Raw genomic sequence first — 16,268 nt, 5'->3', positions numbered from 1 at the left:
ACATAAAAGCTCCTCAATGATTCAAGAGCCCATTTATATTGTGGGATTAATTGCTAATTCCATGGAGAAATAAGCAAGGGATTATGACAAGAAAAATAGAAGTGTCTTAAAAGCTTTAATTGTCATCAGATGGGAGCAGAGCTGAACCAAAATGCAGGGGTATCCTGAGAGTACTTATCATTTCCGATATTTCTTATTCTTTAAATTTATCTTGTAAAGGCTAGAAAAAAAAAGATTCTTTATTAATTAAAATTACATCCTCTGTTCGAAATAGAGTTGTCATTAGTTGTACTGAATGCAACATAACATTTTAACTTATTTGCAACAATCTGCAAATAAGTCTTTTCAATTTTTTTTATTACTGTTAACTGGATGGAGTTAGTTACACTCATGAAGGATGGTGGTTACTTACAGGGACATACAAATTTCATTAAAAATCTGTTTTTCCCCCCCCTGGATTTTACATTGGCAAAAATATTTCCATTAATTATAAATTCAGTACCAGTTGAGTAGGATTCCTAAGAGAAGTAGTGAACCAGATTCTGAGGTATGGATGCGAGAACAAGTCATTTATTGGGGGGTGATCTCAGGGGACACCAGAAGGAAAGTGGGGATGGGAGACAGGAAAGGGGAAGCAGCTATTAAAGTGCATTATCGTGTGTGTGTGTGTGTGTGTGTGTGAGAGAGAGAGAGAGAAAGAGAGATTATTTCTGATTGCCTGGGTTTGGGTATCCCCAGAAACACTCTAAGGTAAGAATTCAAATACAAATAAGTTAGGGGGAGTAACGGAACTACTGGTAGAAGATGTGGTAGTGAGGAAGAAAGGCAGCCAAAAAGGATGTGTTATCAAGCCAGCCCTCACTGGGGAGACTTAAGCCTAATCTCACTGGGGACTCCTAGGAGAGCACACACCTCAAAGCTGCCCCACCTGAGAGATGAAGGAGCTGAGTCAAAGTGAAGCAGAGAACTGTTACTCCTAAGTTACAGTGTGCAGTGCATGATGTGGCTTCAGAATCTTATTTGCCTGGTACTGCCAGCGTAGGCCACTTTCCACTCGCTGGTCTAGGTTTGGCAGTGTCGCCAGGAGCGACAGCATGCAAATGTCACATGTGAAAGTACCCAACAAGGACAGATAGGTGCTAGTCAGGAATGTTCTTTATCTCCCTATTTGTGGGATCTCTATTTCTGGAGGGGGCAAAGCCAGTCTACACACATATATCACTGCTGAGATCGGAATATTGGGTTAGAAACAGATCATAAAGGGGCCCTGAATACCCAACCAGAGGATATAGGTATTAAATTCTTAGAAATGGGTTGTGAGCAGGGCAGCAGAATGCTGGGAAAAGACCATTATTTGGTGTGGCCTACAGGATAGAATGGAACCGACACAGGCCATGGGGACACACGGACATTAGGGAACTGCTGAAACCATTAGGGCTGCAGCGTTCCAAGGCTTGAGTGGATGTGGAGAATGGGAAGAAAGATGAGAGATATTTGGACCAGAAGACTGCAGAACTTGGAGTGATTGATGTGCAGAGGGCCGAAGCCCCTCCCTGTGAGGTTTCAAGTCTGGTGTTGTCATTAACAGAGGGGAATAAGGACTTCAGAGGAACGGAATGTTAAGTGGAAAGTCAGCACTTAGAGAAAGAAACCAAAAATGAGTCCTTTTTTTGTACTTTTTTGTAGACAGATATTTCTGAGTTCAGAAAAGGAGGTAGGAAAGGAGCAAGAGGATGCCACGAACACTGGATTTTGTTGTTGTTGTTAATTGGAACCAGGCAAGATAAATAATTGCAATCCAAAAACAATGCACAAGCCTGCCAACTGAATGATTTGACTTCTGTCTACTTTCTTTATATACCTCAATGAAATAATAAAAGGATAGAAAATAATCAGAAACAAGGAGGAGCAGGAAGGAAAATGAAATACTCAAGGCCTAATTGAGAACAGGGTCTATGGAGAAAACCTTGGTAAAAATAGATGCTTCGGGCTGTAGGGGAACCTCACGTTTGTAAACAGAGGTGCCAGATAGCCTGTGATGCCATAACAGGCAGGTAAATGAGGCTATATAAATAAAAGCCTTTTCTAAGTCAAAACACCATATGCCAACTAGGTCATTGTCCCTAGAGTAGTAGAGCATTAGCTCTCTTATATCCAGAACCCCCTTCACCGCCAAATTTGGGTTAGGCCAATGGGGACTGTGAGAAGGTTGGTTTGGACCAGTACCAAAGCAGACATAACTGTCTTTGTTAGCTTAACAAGAGCACTTTCAGTCTTCTGGAGAACTAGAGGGTAATGTCTTCAGGAAGATAAAAGCATTAACCTCTAATCTTCTTCTTTGCTAGAGATCCATTTTAGCCACCCAGAGAGTAAGACTGTGTTTTACTGAGATAATCAGCTTGAGGAGATTTACAGGCACGTTATCTGTTTTTCTGTTTCTGCAGTACCTTGAAGTCAATAGCAGCTGATTGTAGAGGGTCGTAAAATATTCCCAGATCCAAAGCAAGTGTGCATATGGTGCTTGATTTCAGACACAGGGCTATGGTATTTTTCAGTGCTTACTAGGTGTGTTTTGACTTCCAACATGAGGATGCTGGGAGAGGAGAGGCAGCTGGTTTAGGATTAAGACAAGATTGGGGAAGGAGGTCTAAGATGGTGGATCCATAGTGAAGGGGCTGTAGTGTTTTAGAGTAGCCAAGGAGAGGAGGCAGAGGAAGGAGCAGAGTAGCTGGGGTGCTTTTAAAAGGAGAGCATGACCTCTTAAATTGGAACTAAGAGCTAGAGAGAAATTAGGATGCTTTTGGGCTCTTGAATCCAAACCCATCTGTTTTCTCTAAGTACTGCGAGAGTGTAACCAGGGCCTCTGGTGACGACTGAACCTTACATTTCTACAAACCAAGATTGGGTGAGGGTGGGAAAGGAACAAAAGCAGTAGTGGAAGCTGTATCCATTCTCTCATGGGCCCTAAGATGATCCAACCTGCCCACCAAGTAGTGCCCTAAGACCTGCGCAAGATGGCCTGCTGCCCTGGCTATGCACTTGGTCTCACTTCAGCCTCACCCCTGCCCATGGAAGGAGAAGTCAAGGGTTGTACCAACCTGGAGTGCACATTCCCTGCCCCCTCTTAGTTCTATGCACACACCTTAGGATCCTTCCCCATATGTCCAAGCCTGTTTGCATTGCCTACACAGGCTGGAAGGTTTGGGAGGGAATGCAAAATGGACAGTACCTGGACAGGAAGGCTGGGGTGGCCACAGAGTTGTTGGAGAGACGAGAAGAGTGACAAGCTGTGGGGCAGGTTCGAGATCATCCCATGTCCCCATGTTCAGCACAGAACAATGAAGAATCTGTTTTCAGATTCTTCATTTTAAAATTTAAAATTTTTAAATTGAAATTGGGCCTTCCAAGTTGATATAAGGGTACATTTGTCATGGTAGGAGAATAGAACATACTTTAGTTAACAGTTTACAGTCTTGACTTAAAACATTAAAAAATTCAGACATAAAGTCTATGAGCCTCCGTTTGTCCTCTTGCCCCAGTCTTTGAAAATATTAGTAGTGTCCACCCAGCATCCCCTTGGGATGCAGGAGAGCCCAGACAAGGTCAGTGGCCCCCTATATCCACTGTTCACTCAAACCATCCATCCAGAGGCCCATTGATCCTGTGTCCTTTGCTCTTCTTTTTCCAGAAGTCTGATCTCAAGGCTATCATTATGACCTGAAACAGTTTCCCTCAGAAGTGAGTTTGTACTCACCTTCTTGCAGTAGAAGAGGGGTGAAGCTACTGCCTCTTCTCCCCCTTCACCTCTATACTAACCATGCCTTCCCCATCTGGACTCCCTGCCATAAGTGTGGTCAGACACCTGCCCCAGAAAATAGGATGAGAGCAGACCATTGGGAGGAAAACCCTAAGCTTCAAAGAGAATATACAGAGCCTCGAAGAAACCGTTTGATAGATATAGCCTTGCAAAACTGAGTAATATGGAACTGGATTTGTGAAATACCCCAATCATATGTACTTATCTCCCCCAACAAAAGACATGAATGCCATTCGTCAGTCAAGAGAGACTTTTAAACGTATCTGAACTTCAGAGGCACAATGTCAGACAAAAAAACAACTTTTAGGTGATGGCAACAGATATCACTGAAAGCTTCCCTGAGTTACGTGGGTTTCTATGACTCTTGTAGACACATAAAGTATTAAATTATTTTGGAGAACAACTGCTTCTTTCTTTATGCATCTACCTTGATAATTTCTGGATTCTGGCTGCAAGATGGTATAATACATGTTATTAGGGCATTTACCATGCATAGAAGCTAACATGGTGTTTTGTTATTTTGATGGTGTGCTCCCGCTGACTCTCCCACATGGAATCTGCAGGCTTAGAAGGAAGACATTCTTCAGAGGAGGCCTAGCTATTCTCCAATGCACCTCTTAAGGGCAGGGATGGGAATTTTAAGGCTAGATTCTCATAACACAGATGCAAGTATATGCCCAAACACACAGAGAAGTCCATTTGCTTGGCCAATTATATTTCATTGGGAGTTTTGCATCTCTTCTGATAAATTTTTTGTTTTGTGGTCTTTAATGAAAATGTGTTGGCTTGGACACACACTTGGAAACCTCTAGAATTCTGATTTGTGCAAAAATGAAAAAGCTGAGAAACACGACTGGCTGAGGACTAGCAGAGAACAAAGTGGGTCTATATATTACATAGAGAGGAAAGGCCTTCAGACCACAGGTTCTGTAGGAAAAGTCCTACAGACAAAATAATGTGGACTCCCTTACCTAATATCTTTGTGTTTCAAAGTGGTGTAGAAAATGTTTTTTCCTGGCATATTATATGGATCAACGGCATGGTATATATGTTCCTGCCATTTGATCTTACCTTGTCATTCTTGAATCTCTGGTTCTTCCAGTCATCTTACGTTTTGAGGAAGCCATTCCTTAAAAACTGTTCCTTTCAACCTAGACATCTTCTCTGTAAAATCTCATTTATCCAATAAACACTTATTTATCCAATAAACGTTTACTGAGCACATGTGTGCCAGGCATTATGTAAGGTATTGGAAATACCGCTCTGAATAAGGCTGATTGGGTCCCCAGTGTCTGCTTGGCTAATGGAAGATCTCTTCAGTTTCTAAAGAAATGGAACCTACTAAGTCTAATTTACAGGCTGAACATACAGCTTTCTTCAAGTTTTCCTAATGGCACCATCTAACTTGGGTAAGATGATAGCCAGAGTATTTCATGTCTTACTAGGGATAAATAATGTGGTTTCATGGATAAAGCATTGGTTTCAGTCTAGAGATCCAGTTTCTTCTGCTATCTTTTATTACTTCAATGTATGAAGAATCAAATAAAACAACCTCTTCAGAGACCTTGTGCTTTAGAATGGATGAATGAAATGCAATGGTGAACTGAAGTTCTTCCTGCTCACTAGAGCCAGTTGTTAAATTTTCATGAATTTTGCAAGCCTCTTGATGTCAACTTGGTAGCTTGGAATTGGCCATGATTGGAGTATTTACACCACAAAAAATAGACAAATACTAAAACTTGGGTACTTTTATTTCCCAGAAAGCCAGTCGTTAAACATTTTTCAGCATATGACTGTTTAAAGGGGAACGTAAACATCCTAATGGTGAAGTGGAAAGGTTGAAAAGACAACAACATATCCAGGAGGAAAATGAAGGAAAAAGTAACAAATTACTATATGAAATTCCAGGCAACATATGCCCTAGGGGCTAGTTTATTATATAGGGAATAATGTCCCTCTTTTTTTCCTTCATGGAGGAGGTAGTTAGGACATTTTAACCTAGAACATTTTTATTTCATTTGTTGCGGTAAGAACACGTAACACAAGATCCACCCTCTTGAACAGGACATTTTTATGTAGCCATGTGGACTTTGTGACATAGGCTGTTAATTAACCAAACAAAAAAATTAGAAGAATAAAAAGTATCGAGATTAGAATCATAATAGTCTATTACTGGGTAATAAAGTATCCCTACAGTCTCTAATTAAAATTCACTACATACATAGACCCTTTAACTTTCATGGCCAGAGTGCCTTGGAAAAGAAAGCTATGAACTCAAGTGCTCACGTGTTGACAAGTAACCCCGAGGAAGACCTGGAGTCTGTGGCTTTCTGTCCATGGTGTCCTTTGGGTTAAGAGCCAATGTGGCTTATGAAGCTTCTTCATTGTATGCATGAAGTCACTGCACACCTGTGCAGGGTGTTTGACCACTTACCACATGGAGCTTTCAAGTGAGGAGGTTTGAAAAGACACACACTTTTGAAGTGCCAAAGAAGAATTACTTTGGGGGGCAGCTGCCCCGCCTTCCCTTCTCAGTCCTGTTCCTGGTAGGCAGAGTGCACCAACCCTAAGGCCTACGCCACCCTCAGGAGAAGCTGTCTCTCAAGGGAGCAATAGGAAAGTGTGTAGGGATATGGAAGAGGGATCCACCTCTTTACCAAGGGTAAAATGATGGCATTAGGTGGGAGATAAGAGAGGCAGTTTCCCATCCAAGAACAGGAGGAATTTCTAGATAGCAGAGCTGCCCACCTGTTGCCCACGGCAGTACACATGGCCCTTGGCGGAAGTGTCTACACCTTAGTATGTGGTCACCGGCAGAGCTTCTGCAATGTGGAAAAGGCAAGAGCCTCTGAGAGATCAGTTTTCCAAGGAAGGCAGGATGGACCTCCACCAGAATTAGTCCCGTTTATAGGCCGGTTGTGTGAGTGGCAGAAATGCAGTTTCACTCTGGAGCATCTTGCTTTAAAAAAAAAATTTTACTATCCTTGGTTATGCTTGGGAAAATTGAGGTGTTGAGCATTGAGCATTGTCCCTAGTTCTATTTGAAAACACAGTTATTGAGTGAGGGGACTGGGAATATAATTCTTTGCTTCTGATTTCTTCTCACAAATTAGTTTCTCTTTTAAATGAATAGTTTTCATGATTATTTATTTTGTTTTGTTTTTTAAAGTATGACTATTGAGTGAGGGAATATCAACGCTAGATACTGACACAAGATGCTTAAAGGAGGAAAAAATTCAAAAATTCACGTAACTTGAATTGTCAAGCCAGAGTCTGGAATAGAGTTTTTCTGGCCAACTTGTAAAAGCTATGGTAATACAAAGATAATTATGGAAATATTCAGAAACCTACCCTGGATCCAGACACAGAGCCACTCCACTTGCCTCTACCTCTCTTCGTAAAGACAAAAAGCTTTTAGAAAGAGAGAAGACCTGCCATTTCTCAGGATTGGCCTTGACCTGACAGGTCCCCAGGGGTGAGTCATTTTCTCCTACCTTAGTCAATTTGGCTATAAAGTAATTATAATAACGAGATCTTGTTTACTAAGAACTGAAGTTCACTTTGCCTCACTAGAAGAAGAAAAAAGAAGGTAGTGATGAGAAATCTTTTGTGGCAACTCACAGCAGCTTGGAGATGAGAATCCATGACTTGAATAAGCTACATTTCTTTTAAATTGAACTTAAGAGTGGTAGATGCCAATGTGTTACTGCTGCTTCTCTTGTGGGTTTGCACCGGTGATTTCAGGTAAACAAAATAGGAAGGGTATAGTTTGACTAAGCCGATCAAGGGTGAATAGAGGGAGAGGGGAGGGAAAGAAGGGAAAGAGAAGAGGGGAGGAGGGTGATACACTCCAGACCTTCTATCTTGCCAAGATCTGGCGTGTGGCCGGGTACAGCAAAAGTTGGAAGAGTGCCATTGACTCGACCCAGCTCCACTGATCAGTGAACTGGAAATTGGGCACTCTGTGTGCCTGTCCTTAGTGGCTCTCTGTGTAATGGGCTGGAAAGCCAGCTTTGAACGATCTTGCTCAGCGGCAGTCACGGCAGCCTGGAGTCCGGCCGGATGACTCAGGGAGTCCCGTATGCTGAAATTTCAGGATAGACCTTTACCTCAGCAGTTGCTTTTTGAGCTACATGGAAAGCCACAGCTAGGTCTAAAGTGACAGACCCTGGTGTTTCTGGAGAGTGAGGAATAATCACTTCCTGCCTTTGTCCTTTAGCGACTAGAGCAACCAGCTTCGTTTACATTCCTTCAGTGGTGTTATTGAAGAGGCTTGGCAGCTTCAAAATGTTTGCAGTGTCCTTTAGTCCCATTAGGATTTTTTTTTTTTTTTTTTTTGCTAGCTTTTAGCTTGCATCTGGGAAGATCCACTGGATGTGCTGGGCTGATTTTTCAAGAATCTGTTTTACCCTTCAGGGAAACCAGGAAAGGAGCAAGCTTCCACTGTCTAGCTCTGGAGAAATTTTACAGCCTCTCAAACTACGGTATTTTTTTGTTTGTTTCTTAGTTCAGCCTGTTACCGGGGTGGTTTTGGGATGAAACTGCTGGTTTAACTCCTGTTTGGAGGGGTGGTAACCATGAATGCGAAGAAGTAATCATTTTAAATTCTATTAAATTTCTGCCTATATTGAGCCAAGGTGTTAGAGGTTATGGTTTGGGAAGGAAACTATTGCTATAGTAGGAAAGACCCTAATCCAAAACTTCTTTTGGGCTCTTAAGAACTTTATTTTTAAAAATTAGAATAATCTACATTGTGGTGTCCACTTGGATTTCTTTCTGTGGGAAGGACTTGCTGTGACACTTGGCAACCTGTTCTCATCACCTGCCTGCATCCCCACCCTGGAGCAGCCTTCTGAAGAAAGAGTTGATGCGACCTGCGTCTTCTTGAAGAAATGTAATGGATCTGCCTGCCCTGCACGGAATCCAAACTGCTTGTTTTACTGAGGACTGTTCAAAGTGAAATGCATGCAGACATTTTTCAAAAAGGCACCTAATTGAACCAGTAAACTTCTGCAATCAAACTACTTCGTTTCTATAGGCAAAAATCCCCGCCTGTCGTGGCTCATCAGAAAGGATTTGTATCCAGAAAATTTCTGAACAGAACAGAGAGATGGGGGTCTGGGTGAAGAATGAAGTCGGCTCTCTCTGTCATTCCTTAACTGCTGTGCGATGTCAAATCCTTTGCCGAGAAAACGTCTGAAAGAAAAAGTTACAGATATTAGGCTTGGTTTCAAGAAGTATACTTTTATACTTGTGTGCTTCTGGGTTGAAACAGTTAATCACTTGTTTCCCAAGGTTACAGAGTGGTTCGCATTCCGCTCTTGGTTCTGAACACAGCGCTGTGTTTTCTTTCTGGAGTTGCTCCAATCTGTGGACCTTGTTAATAAGTGATGAACTTCAAAGGCTTTGGAGCTGGGGCTCCATTAAGTTGCTGAGCCCGAGAACCTGAACCTCTGGAGTCAGCAGGATTGCAGTGGAAAGCTCACCAGTCTTCTGAGGAGGTTTTTGCAATGTGGCCTTTATCCAGCAGGATTGCAAGTAGAAAGAAACACAGGGAAAACACCTCCGAACCTTTAAAGTGACTGAGCAATGGAGAAATTACTAAAATAGGTGAAAGTTCCAGAAGGAGGAGTGTGTGTTCGCAGCATTATTGTTTCTTCCTAGGGGGGATCCCACAGGTTATTGCCACCCACCATAAATGTGAAAAGAGAGGCAAATCTGGGGGCCGAAATGAGCCTCTCTGGAAAGAGCGTTGCTCAGTCATGCGTGTACAGTTCTCAGCAAAGTAATTATGCTTTTCCATTTGTTGAACCATCCCTTTGGTGCTGCTAGCTCTTTGTCCCCAGCTAATAGTGGAGCATCCTCAGCAAACTAGCACTGGTTACTGTGGTTTCGGTGTCTCCCCACTCCACCCCCACAGCTGAACCCCTTGTAATATTCCTTAATGTTTCACAAGATGTTTTCACTGAATATTTTATTGTCCTCCCACTGTGTGTGTCAGAGTTAGAACTAGCCACATGTGCATGTTATAGTGAGCAGAAGGGATCATGAGAGGGAGGGAGGTTTTATAATTGCTGCTGGTTCAGCCTCGCTAGCTAAGGAGGGTTTGGGGATGCTTCCCAGATCTCTTCAATGCACACTGACTGGATGAGGCCAGCTGCCTGGGTGTGTATATGTTTTACTTACAAGTGGATATTGAAGGCTCTGTAACCAAGAGGGAAGAATTTTGGGTTTTGATGCTCAAATGAGGGAAATTCCAAGCGCAAATAGCTAGGATTATGATTCAGAATCATGTCGTGCCTTTAAATTTCCCTCCAAGTTTCATAGTGCCCCCCACCCCCAACTCCCCCGCCGGTTATCATGGAACCGTTTACATCTGTTTCTTACAAAAACTGACCTCTGTAGACAGAGACACGGGATTTCATCCTAATGTTTGATTTCTAAGGAGGAAATAGAAGGATTTATTCCCAGTGCCCTTGTGTTGACCTTGCCTGGGGGAGAGAGCTAGAAGAGCTAAGGATGACCTCATCCCATTTCAGCAGGATTTCCTGGGACATGCACGGCTTCATTCTTCTGCTGCCCCTCTGTGATCAGTCACATTAACTCCATAAGCTTCAGAGCAGATTATGGTGACATCTAATATTGGCCCCTTTAGGACTTGAGCGTGAGGTCAAGCAAACACACAAAGCAGTCATTATGCTCTCTACAATCCCAGAGACCTGGGGAAACTGGAGGTGGGGCAGTGAGGTGGGGCATAGTCTAGGAACTGAGCTGTCTGAGGCAGGAAATCAGCCTGAAAGGAGATGGAAGGGCTTTGGTGGGAAATAAATGGCACTGTGTTGTTGACGGAAAAAGATCTTGGCAGGACTGTTGTTGTGAGTGTTCTGTGGCTTAGAGAGGAATTTCCTACAGGCTGGACTAACCATTAAAAATGTCTCTACCTTCAGAAGTCCCAGGCATGCAGTAGAGCCTCGCTGGAGGAAATGTCAGCTTGGACCATGGGTACCCGCAGTCTGGACAAGCGAGGAAGTTTCTTTAAGGTAAAAAGAAACCTTGATGGGATCGCTAAGCAGCAGCTTGCTCCCTTCGCTGGGCTGCATGGGGAGCTGCAGGCGCTCCGGCAAGCTGCAGGGGAACCCTGCTCTCTGAGCCAGCTCTGGCTGGGGGAGCTCGCCTGAGCCCAGCTGCGAGCTGTTACTAGGTTTGAGAGTAGGTTGGGTTTTTTTTGAATTAGTGCTTCCAAACAGGCCCAGGACCCAGGAGAGAGAAGCCACCTGTATAAGACAGTTGAGGCAATCTTTGTCAGTTGTTCAGCTCTTCTCATTTCAGCTGGATGGTTTTACGATGGAAGTTGGACTTTACATTCCAGTGAAGCAATGATATTGGCCCTGTGTTTTGCACTTTGCTTCGTCGTATGAATCACTGAAGTGCTCGTAAAAAAAAAAAAAAAAGAACAACAACAAACATATTTCTGGGCCTCACCCTAGACTGATTGAATGTTATTTGCTGGTATATTTTATCCAACCCCCAGAGGTCTCTTATGATCAAGCAAGAGAGAACCAAGGCAGCATGGTTAAAATTGTATAACTTTTCTGTATACATATTGATGTCAATGGGATAAAGTTCTCTTACTAGTTTAAAGAGATAAGAGTCTAGATGGGTATTTTATATACTATATGTGTATTTGTTTTAAATTAAGACTTGGTGGTCATTTCTAATTAACATTTGGAAATTAATTTCCTTCTTATGGCTTTTGCTCTGTCCTTTTACCCACCCTCAAAATAATGCAGACTCATTGTAGAAAATTTGGAAAATACAGAATCATGTAAAAGAGCAGAAAAATGAAGGTAAAATGTACATTTGAAATCTGTCATATGCAGGTGTGCAAACACCAAATTTTTCCTCAAAGGATTGGAATGATATAGAGGCCTCTTAACTTTATTACAGAGGAAAACTGACAGTTTTACTAATTTCCTCACCCTGATGGGTTGTAAGTATGTATTAACTTGCAATTAAATACTTTCTGCTTCCAAGAGACCAAACCTGATTTTTTCTGTCAATTATGGACTCCAAAAAATCCATCAGAAGACACTGTTGCTAAAGGAAAGCTAAGTGCAATAAGCTGACTGTGGTAAGAGAGGACAGTGTCAGGACGTGGCCCTGTTGGCATCTAAGCAAGAAGAGGTCGGGAGGCGTATCTGTAAGGTGTAGAGGTTTAGGTCCAAGTTCCTTAAGCTGTGTTTTTCAAGGCAGAGAAATGATTGGGTTTCAACAAAGTTTGTGATGTAGTAGTTCAGGATTGGTAGATACAGCAAGACGAGGGTCTTGAGTCCTGGCGAGTAAACCATTATTGATAAGCAAGCTACTTTCCCAGATGAACAAACTGTTTGCCAGGACAGATTGTTTTGTAGGAATTTCCTGCAGCAAACAGCCAAGTTATTTATTAGTTTATAACCTAACTTTTGGGGCAAGAATATACTGGCAAAAATGGTTATGTTGACACAGATGGTCTCGATTCTCAGTACTAATAGTTAAGCTATGTGGACATAGCAGTCTGAATTCTCAATCGGTTTACTCAGTTTGAATCAAACCTGTCTAACTTCCACCTCGCAGATGAGGGGCTCCGCCAGTCTCCTGTAGACCAGGTGCTAGACCCACTAGGCTACTGACTCATCTCCAGCTCCTGGATTCTGTCTTAGGCTGAGATATTTATTTCATTCTGGCAAAAGGAATGAATCCAACCCCCTCCTTAACCCAAGGCACTGCCTCCATCAGCCTAAATACTGGCTAGTTCATAATTACCACCTTATGCTCAGGAAGTATAGTGGGATTGAATCTTACATAGCAGTTAGAAATTAAAGTCAAGGCAAAAGGAGAAAATTGAGTACAGTTAAAATTGCCTTTGGAATTTCTTTAGGAAGGGGCCTTGTTGGACTAAGTTTTTCTTTCAGTCCTGAGAAAAAAAATATTTATTTATTTTTTAATTTTCAGTTGAATAGTAGGTTAAATGTAGTTGCCTTGTATTTCTGGGCTATGTCTTATGAAAGAATCAATCAGGCAAGTGGTGAGAGCCCTACTGAACCTGCTGAGAGCAAGTTCTAGTTGTCCATCTGTCCTGGTTCAAATGCCCTTGAGGAAAATGTGGGCAAAGTGGCCTGCGCTATTTAACTTGGTGTTATCTGTTTTGTTTTTGTTTTGCAGACCTTAAATTTCAGTTATTCCATGTAAATGATATAGTTACCTAATACAGTTGACCCTTGAATAACATGGATTTTTTTCAATAAATAAAATCGACTCTTTGTATCTGAGAGTTTTCCAACTGCAGTTTTCCAGCCATGGATCAAAAATACTGTTTTCCATCTGAGGTTGGTTTACTCTGTAGATGAAAAGGCCGACTGTAGAGTCAAAGCTTTATGAATAATTTTGATTGCCTGGAGGTCAGTGCAATTCAAGGGTCAACTGTACTTCTTTCCTCTTCCTTATAGATATTATTCTTTACTGTGGCAATCCATAATTAGTTATTATGGAATAATATTATTATTAATCATAATTTAAATAAATATTATTATTAATTATTCCATAATTTAGACATGTAGTTATCTGTAAGGATGAAGTAAACTACCCATTGGACATTTAATACTGACTCTATAGAGGTTCGTTTTAAAAAATGCTAGAGTTCAGTTGTTGAGATGGCTTGTCATTCAGCGCTTTCTGGGACCTGCTGTGGGCCTTCTTTTACTCCTCACGATTGCATTGTGATGCACCTATGCACTTAAATATTGAGCACCTGTGACCATCCAGGCTCTAAATTCCACATGCTAAGAAGAGAAAAATTAGAAGCCATGCCTGACCTCATGGAGTTTTCGGTCTGGTTGCAAAGAAAGATATTAATCAAATAATCACAACATTTAACCTACGCTAATAAATCATAAGAGAAAACATGTTCCCGTGAGAAGTAAAAGGGGCTTTGAGAATATATGATGTAACGTGGGGTTCCAGAGAAATCTCTCCTGAGGAAGTGGCCTTTGATTTGCGAGCTAAGATTGACTCCATGTTACCTTGGGAGTTGGGTAGAGTTAGATTTCAAATGACTCTTCTGCTACTGTATTGCCATTTCTCCACATATACCAGCAGTGCCTTATAACCAGATTGGACAGTTTCATAAAGCATGAGAATTCTTGGTTATTCTTGGCTCACAGCTAAATTCCACATGCTTATTATTATACCTTTCTCGGTTATTAGGACTCATGTGATTTTGTGTAAAGTGTAGATAATTGAAAAGCAATTGTTGGACCTCTTTTTCATCATTATCTTCTCCTATCCAGTTTGTATATTTAAACCAGAGTTGCTAACCACTAGTAGCAAGCCTTGATTTGTGGCTTCCCATCTGACCTGGCTGATGGAAATGACTCAGATAAGTCACAGGACATGAGGATCGTGGATAATGCACAGATCGTCTGAGCATTGGGGTAATTGAGAATGCGCCATGGTTAGAGGAATCATATCCTGGAAGGCTGGCCACAGAAATCCTGTGCTGGGTAAACATTTTCCACAGTCATTTTTAGCACCATTGTTAATTTTCCTCAACCACCTGTGAGAAATAGTATCTTCCTGCTCTATAAATTCTCTGTGAAAACAAATGGGGAGGCTGGTGATAACCTGGACAAGTCAGCCAAAGTTATCTGCCCCTAAGTAACAGAAGTGGACACCTATTGCTATCAGATTTCAAGGGCGTGTTATATGAAAGAGATTGTGTAAGGAAAACATTGTCTAGGCAGGTTATGTTATAGATTGTCCTGCACTGGGGCACAGAAGCTCAAAGTCATCTCTGATGTCTTTTCTTGAATTCCAGAGCTTCCCCTAAATCACCCCACCCCCACCCCATCCAGGCGCCCAGTGCTGGCAAATCCCCCTCAAGTCTCCAAAGTCTACACTCTACTTTCTTTTTTTTGGTCCACCTCCCTACTTAGCTTCTCATTCTTCATTTGTAGGCACAATGTATGATGCTTAAAATTCATCTGTACCACCTCCGTATTGTTTGTTTTCTCCCAGAACATTCCACCCACCTATGTTACCTGCTTGCATGCTGGGCCCAGGACCAGGTCTGCACTCTTTCATTTGACATTCAAGAACTTTCGGGCTGTGTTTCCACCTTTCCCCGAACGTATCCTCTGTCAGCCCTGCCATTGTGCCATCATGGATCTGCACCTGTGGCCCAAACCTGCCGACGCCTGGACGCCAGACTTTGCCCATCCTTCCTCTTCTCCCTCACTTTTCACCTCGTCCATCAGGTTCCCAACTACCCTTTCATGTTAGCACACATCCACTTTATCTACTGACAAGGGAGCACCCATGGGCTAGCTGGTATCTACCTTTACTTTTATCTGAAGATGAAATTGTGGTAGAATTATTGTGTATGAAGGCCTAGCTGTGGCCCCAGCATAGTGCCAAGAAGTAAACTTTAACACATAACTTGGGCTCTGCCATGAGAGATTTGTTTTGTCCTTGTGACATCCCTGAGAGGCATCCTCTTATAGCAGAGAACAATGTCAGAAAGGACTAGGGTGAATCATCCACTCAACAATTCTAATTTCTCTCAGGAATGCTGGGGTGAGCCTGCCTTTGCCAGCCTGCAAGTGGTATAGTTCCACTTTCTGAGTTCCTGCTTCCTACCTCCTTTTGCTTCAAGGACCAGGGAACATTTGGTTTTAACTAACCAGGAAGAAAATGTGTTTTGACTAGAGGGACCCTGCTGTCCTGTGGGGAGATGCCCTGAGCCTGGGCTCATAGACTAGCTGGGGTGTTCCAGCGCCCAGCTCTGCGGTGGAGGCTCAGTTTGAGAAATCCTCTTCTGGTCTTTTTGTGTGGTTTGAATAACATGTGCATCATGTCTCTCTTTAGAAACAGAAAGCCTGTGATTATGGTCCAGAGAAGACATAGGAGAGCTCTCTGGCACCATAAAGAATAGAGGTGTGACTCACTTTGAAGAAAACTTATCGCTAAAATCTGACTCTACAAAATAGATAAACCAGGTGATGATTCACTTCACCACACCTAACTTCCCTGAACTGTCAGTCTCTCCTTGGCATTTGGAAAGTTATTCCGCTTTCAGAAATTCTGTCTACAGGCAAATTTTCAATCATCCAGAACAGGCACCACTGCACATCCTGGGCCTCAGTGATTTGGGCATTTGAGTTTTCAGACTGTTCTTTGTGTGGAGAGTCATTTTTCTGCACGCACAGCCAGGACAGCAATTCACTGCTGTGTAACAGTGGATAGAGGTGGCAGGGGTTTGAAAAATAATGTATAAAGCCAAAAATCACATTTTAGTTAATAATTTCTTTGAACAAATCTTTACATTGGTCTCTGGTTGCTTAAAACTCATAGATATGAATGTTGCTTCCTTGATCTCCCAGCACGACCCCTGAATAGTGAAGAGACGTCATGTCCC

The 16,268-nt window shown here is 42.3% G+C and overlaps 1 protein-coding gene across 13 annotated transcripts in view; it reads left to right on the top strand.

Annotated features, from left to right (window-relative positions):
- Window positions 1–16,268, top strand: part of RIN2 (Ras and Rab interactor 2) — a 168,794-nt gene that overhangs the window by 67,922 nt on the left and 84,604 nt on the right. For 3 of the 13 annotated variants that reach the window (XM_039874376.1, XM_039874389.1, XM_039874377.1), the window contains 3 exons: window positions 6,987–7,292; window positions 8,161–8,301; window positions 10,765–10,857. The exons of 1 other annotated variant lie outside the window; for it this stretch is intronic. In XM_039874376.1, coding sequence (XP_039730310.1) covers window positions 8,192–8,301; window positions 10,765–10,857 — 203 coding nt within the window. In that variant the 5' untranslated portion in view covers window positions 6,987–7,292; window positions 8,161–8,191. Of the gene's footprint in view, window positions 1–6,986; window positions 7,293–8,160; window positions 8,302–9,468; window positions 9,603–10,498; window positions 10,552–10,764; window positions 10,858–16,268 lie in introns of those variants that run through there. 9 more of the 13 variants (XM_039874381.1, XM_039874388.1, XM_039874379.1 and 6 more) reach the window with 7 other exon arrangements.

Source organism: Pteropus medius, unplaced genomic scaffold (genome assembly GCF_902729225.1).
Source record: "Pteropus medius unplaced genomic scaffold, Ma_sr-lr_union100, whole genome shotgun sequence".
Taxonomy (NCBI): Eukaryota; Metazoa; Chordata; class Mammalia; order Chiroptera; family Pteropodidae; genus Pteropus; species Pteropus medius.
This window is presented reverse-complemented; position numbering and strand designations above follow the sequence as displayed.